The sequence below is a fragment of the Octopus bimaculoides genome, chromosome 4 (genome assembly GCF_001194135.2).
Source record: "Octopus bimaculoides isolate UCB-OBI-ISO-001 chromosome 4, ASM119413v2, whole genome shotgun sequence".
In the NCBI taxonomy this organism is placed as follows: domain Eukaryota; kingdom Metazoa; phylum Mollusca; class Cephalopoda; order Octopoda; family Octopodidae; genus Octopus; species Octopus bimaculoides.
In genome coordinates, this window is record NC_068984.1 from 129,488,896 (window position 1) to 129,495,144 (window position 6,249).

The 6,249-nt window shown below is 33.4% G+C and overlaps 1 protein-coding gene across 1 annotated transcript in view; it reads right to left on the reverse strand.

Annotated features, from left to right (window-relative positions):
- LOC106872459 (DNA excision repair protein ERCC-6) overlaps positions 1-6,249 on the reverse strand; it is a 37,951-nt gene that overhangs the window by 31,036 nt on the left and 666 nt on the right. The window contains exons 2-5 of the mRNA XM_052967680.1: positions 3,025-3,362; positions 2,495-2,594; positions 2,153-2,267; positions 414-507 (exon numbers count right to left, since the gene is read on the reverse strand). Of these exons, the coding sequence (XP_052823640.1) occupies positions 414-507; positions 2,153-2,267; positions 2,495-2,594; positions 3,025-3,340 (625 nt within the window). The 5' untranslated portion in view covers positions 3,341-3,362. The remainder of the gene's footprint in view (positions 1-413; positions 508-2,152; positions 2,268-2,494; positions 2,595-3,024; positions 3,363-6,249) is intronic.

A 6,249-nucleotide genomic window follows, 5' to 3' on the forward strand; every position in this document is an offset into this window, starting at 1 on the left:
TGTGTGTGTGTGTGTGTGTGTGTGTGTGTGTGTGTGTGCGTGCATGTGCGAGTGTTAATGTCATATCATCATACTAGCAGTGTCATTCATTTTCAATCTTCTGTGAATACATATCTAGCTATGGAGAAATAAAACATCGTTTTAGAAACAGATGAAGATTGGCAACAGGAAGGGTATCCTGCTGTAGAAAATCTGCCTCAAGGAATTTCATCCAAGCATGGAAAAGTGGACATCAAAATGATGATGATGGTGATTGAATTTAAGTTCCACAGTAACAGTATCACCTTCCTGCATGCCATGGGAAGCATGATATGTAGTATGGTGACATAAGTAGGATATTTATTTACAGAGTATAAAGACATATGAAATCTTAGTCGGCAGATTGATTTTTCCTCTTTTTACTTAGACATTACCTTGCTTAACAAGTTCCTCATCTGCTTCCAGTCCATCAGCATTGCCATAGATCTTAAGATGTAGTGCTTTCATCTTAGCTTTAATTTCTTTCATCTATCCCAAAATATTTGAAAAACAAAAAGAGCAAAAGCAGAGATCAAAATATAGAACATATTAGCCCTTTTGATGGGAACCCACCTGAAACAACCCCTGGATCTGTGACACAAACTTCCTGTTTTAAAGCGATCTAAATTATAACTTTTTATCAAAATTTCCCAGTAATTTATGTTCCAAACACCAGCTTAATAATCACTAAGTTATTTTATTTAAATATTTCATTATTTTAAAAACTAATTGAAACAAAAGCAATGTAATTCAACAGAAATATGGTTAAAAAAGAGTTAAAATGGTTTAGAATGATGAACTAGAAACATCACACTTAAGTGAATCAATCTATTTTTCGGAGATGTATTTGCATAGCAAGTGACCTGATCTGAGATCGTGTGCTGGAACGAAAACAACTGCAGCGTGGAAGGTGTTTATAAGCCATTTAAGAAACACAAAAAAAACCGTTAGATTCACTTCAACATCTAAATTTAATTTGCCAAAATATTTTCATCGCTTTGAGACCGCGACCTGTTCACTGACCATTTATTCAGAAAGCATTCAGTATTATTTTAGCCATATCCAAGAACTTTACAGCTTTTATAGTATCATGACTATGATAATATATTATAAACAAAAAAAAACTTGTTACATAACACCATAAGCAGTATGTAATATCTCAGATTTAATTGCTGTAGTTCAATCAAAGATGAGCTGCCATCTTGGATTGATACTGGCTCGGGAGCAGAATATATCATAACCATTAGTGTCAGAATGCAAAGAGCCAAAACAGATACTGCAAGGCACCTAGTGTGACTGTTTAATTGGGCTACCTATCAGCCTTGAAAGGACAAGGGGCAAAGCTGACCACAGTGGCATCAAGTGTTCAACAAAAGAGACAATGAAATGACTATAAACATCTTAACAGAAGGCTATGGTGTCAGTAAGGCTGTGTGATAACTAAAATGTTGTTATTTCAAATTATCTGAGAAAAATAGATATTTTATGTAAAGGAATATTTTCATGGAAAATATTTCAGAGAAAAGACATTAAAGTGCAGACATGACTGTGTGGTTAAGAAGCTCACTTTAGACAACCATGTGGTTTCAGGTTCAGTCCCATTGCATGACATCTTGGGCCAGTGTCATCTACTACAGCCCTAAGCTAACCAATAATTTGTGAGTGACTTTGGTAGATGGAAACTGTGTGAAAGCCTTGGAAAGTATATATATATGTATGTGACATGTAAAAGCACCCACTACACTCTCAGAGTGGTTGGCGTTAGGAAGGGCATCCAGCTGTAGAAACCTTGCCATCTGGTTTCACCAGTCCTCAGTCAAATCGTCCAACCCATGCTAGCATGGAAAGCAGACATTAAACGATGATGATGATGATGATGTGCACATGTGTGTGTGTGTGTGTGTGTGTGTTTATCCCCACCACCACCACCATCACCATCATTGCTTGATAAATATATTGGTTTGTTTAAGTACCAGACTTAAAATTAAGTACTAGGGTCAATTTGTTCAACTAAACTCTTCAAGGCAATGCTCTAGCATGGCCACAGTTTAACAACTGAAACATGTAAAGATTATTTCTTTTATCTTTTAAGCAAAACAACTCGATAAATATATATAAAACAGTTTATACTCACTCTTTTTTCTTTATGTTGTTTAACAGAATCTAATTTTCTAATCTCTTTCAAAGGCGCACTCTTACGCATACTTGCAAGTACTCGGTCAACTCGAGCAATTTCTTGCTTCAACAGCCTAAAAAAAAAAAAAAAAACAGATTAAAAGTATATTCATTATATGAATATTATAGAGATGTTAGTTATCTAATTCTCTGAACGCAAACTTCAGAAAATGAATAAAAATCATGAAACTAAAAACCATGTTTTATAAAACAATGAATTTTGCTCTTTAGAGACTCCCTCTTTGGATTTTAAAATTCATTGAGAGAAGCTAATTTGTGAAGTCCAAACTGTTTAACTTACTTGCAGTCATCTTCAGCCGCTGCTAACTGTTTAGTCATCTGTTTCTTTCGTCTTTCCTCTTCTTCTTTCTCAATAGCATTATCCACCTGGGCAATGACATCTGGAGGATGTCATTAAATTATTCAAAGAAAGATATATATGATTAACGGGGAATAAAGATTTATTTAAAACACAAATCTGAACATATGATGCTTCATTTACAGAATCATATCACGAAATGAAATATTTACAAAGTTAAAACTTCATGTAAAATTTTAAAATAAATGAACCTGTACAAAATTTGTCGCATGTGTGCATACATGAATGGAAAAGTGGGTATCGTTGTGGCAATGGTGCCATTGCAGCCAATGAAGTAAAAAAACTTCAAGTAAGGTAAATTAATAGAATCCTACAGGAAACCAAATAAAATGCAGTTTAACACAATGAAAAGAACAAAAAGGAATTATATCCTTCTTTCTATATACATTTACATGAAAGAAAAAAAAATGTTAATGTTAATGTTGTCTAGGAAATAGAAAATAGAAGCTTACTTTGTTCAAATTCTTCCTGATTAAAAACTGTAAGACCAAGAGAAGATAGTTCATCATTAACTTGACCTTCCAGATGAGCTTTTGGTATTAAACTTGTATCCACCTTAAATGTATCTGTAGCTTTATTTCCAGAGCTACTTTCACTTTCTCTCTCATCAGGATTGAAACTAGTATCCATACTGGAATTACCAGGAGTTTCTAGAATCTTCATGGATAAGAATTTACTTGACTTAACTTCGGATGTGGAAGGTTTTTCATTGTCCACATCAAAATTATCAGCATTATCACTGTCTGAGAATGATTGTTGCATATCCATATTTACCTGGTACTTTGACAGCCTATAAAGAATAAGAAAAAATTTTCAGAAAACTCATAATTTTCATTTTAATCCTCTCAGACCTAGGCCCCTGTGTCTAACTTTACCCTAATCACTACTTTCTTCATCACTTTCACCAGCTTGATTGTCCGAATCACACTCATTGTCTACGTAAGGGTAAATTCTTCATCCGAAGAATAAATATCATCAATAATTTCCTCAATTGTAAAGAGTCTAGGCATTGCTTGTTTACCAAAGTGCTGGGTTCATCACATGCTTTTCTTATTGCAAAAAAAATTTGTTTTTTCTCAATTAAAAACAAAAGTAGGTAACAGCTATGGGGGATATCATTAACCCTTTTGTTATCACATTTATTTTGAGACGTTCTGTGTTTCTTTCAGTTAATTTTAAATATAATAAAGGATTTAGTAAAATAACTTAGTTATCATTTAGCTGGTGTTAGGAACATAAATTGTGACTAAGGTTTCGTGGAAGATTTTAATTCAAAACTTATGAAAACAAGACATTTGTACTACAAAGCCAGAGCCGGTTTCAGTCGGGTTGGTATCAAAAGGGTTAACGACGATTCATAAACACACTTGACTACAGAGTTGCAATGTAATCAGTTATCTATTTTTAGTACTTCATCTTCTTTTTCTACATGTATTGTTCATTACTGCTTTAATAGGAATCTAGTGGAGATTACATTTAGACGATTCCTACTGTACTGGGAACACAGCACAAATGAGTTAATAATTTTCATTTTAAAACAAGGAATTTTTTTTTAATCATTATTTTGTGCAGTGAAACTGCCATTAGCTGCATACTACTGAATTAGCTAGTTAATGATACTGGTATGACTGAGTGGTTAAGAAGCTTGCTTCTTCACCCTTTGATCTTAGGTTCTAGGTTCAGTCCCACTGCGTGGCACCTTGGGCAAGTGTCTTCTACTATAACCTTGGGCCGACCAAAGCCTTATGAGTGGATTTAGCAGACAAACCGAAAGGAGCTGTCGTATATATATATATATATATATATGTATCTATACGTGTATGTCCTTGTGTCTGTGTTTGTCCCCCCACATCATCGCTTGACAACCGGTGTTGGTATGTTTACGTCCCCGTAACTTAGCGGTTCGGCAAAAGCGACCGATAGAATAAGCACTAGGCATAAAAAAATTTCTGGGATCGATTTCGGAAAGACTTCCTTTTGTACCCCACCGCCCATAAAATTTTTTTTTTTAATATTACAACATGATGGAAAATTGATTTCCTGTCATGTCTTATAATAATAATAATGAGAAAGTCATAAAAATTTAGAATTTCTATTAAAAAACTTCATTTCTGTATTATGTATAGTCATGTCCCAATTTACCTAACGTTAAGGCCTAAATTGCCTAACTCTATGAAATTTGCGTAACCTTGGGACATGAATATACAGAATAAGAAAAGTTTTTTTTTTAATAGAAATTCTCACCATCGTTATTATAAGATATGGTAGGAAATCAATGCTCCACCAAGTCTAATATTGAAAAAAAAAAATTACAGGTAGGGTACATAGGGAAGTCTTTCCTCGATTTCTTCGACTAAAACATTTCAAGGCAGTGCTCCAGCATGGCCACAGTCAAATGACTGAAATCAGTGAAAGAGTATTATAAGCTGGAGCACGCTAAATACAGTAATATAACTTTTTATCAACTTGCTTGTTTTACAACATAACAACAGTACGTATATGAATGCGCGTGTTGTTATACAAACTATACATTTATTAATGGTTTAATTTTGTTAATAAAAAAAAAATGGAATTTATCGATCTTTGATCAAGAGAAGCAAGTAGGGGAAGAACTCTCTATATTCAAAATTAAGTTGACCTACTTTATAGATCGTAATTATTTCATCATGATTATATAAGATGACATTTATAATTCATACCCATATGTAAATAGCGGGTCAGTTTACTGAAGAACAGACTGCCAAGTCCTACATACCCTATATAGTCTATAACCGATAGGTATATTTGTGTGTATGATATGCCGTTTTACATGAGTAAATTTGGATTAAAAACCAAAAAGAAATTGCTTTAAGGACTGTACAATTTTAACAAAATGTTAGTATTTACATTTTTGATAAAATTGTAAATATTTTCTTTTATTCAATGATAATATATATCACCTGAAATATAGATGATAATGATGATGTTTTTTTTTTTTATTAACTACTAAGGATTCTCAAAACATTAATTCTTTATCTCATTTGTCGGTGCCAGTTTATCAACTTAAGATAGGATTTATAATCAAAGTGTAGGGAACACATCTCATTCAAAATATACAATACTGTTTTAAAAAGGAATAATGTAGTTTCTGACATACAAAACGATGGGATGATCATGTCAAAAGTTCCACTTAAAATGATCGAAAGGTTTAAAACCGAGAATCGAGATCAGTTTACAAAATACTACCGAATAAACTGTCTGCAATAATATTATACATGTATGTGAGTCAAACGCTACAGTGGTTGTATGTCCCCATAAAACTAGTTTCGATTGTCGCTTCTAAACCTTTCACATGTTTGATGAAGCTTGCGTTATTTATCCGCAAGTCAACCCGGGTCGAGCAAACATATATATATATATATATACCGGAGTAAGCACATAAATGTGCAACAAGGTGGGAAAAAGAGTACTCAAATACCAGAGGTAGAGTAATATGCTTTATTTAAAAGCAGCAGAAATATAACTAAAAACTGTTACTCGGAGTTTCGCGTTCCCGTTCATCGGACAATTAGTTTTGATTGCATCGTAATTTCTTTCCCATTTCTAACTAAACTGTCCGATAAATGGGAACGTGAAACTCCGAGTAACAGTTTTTAGTTATATTTCTGCTGCTTTTAAATAAAGTATACACATACACA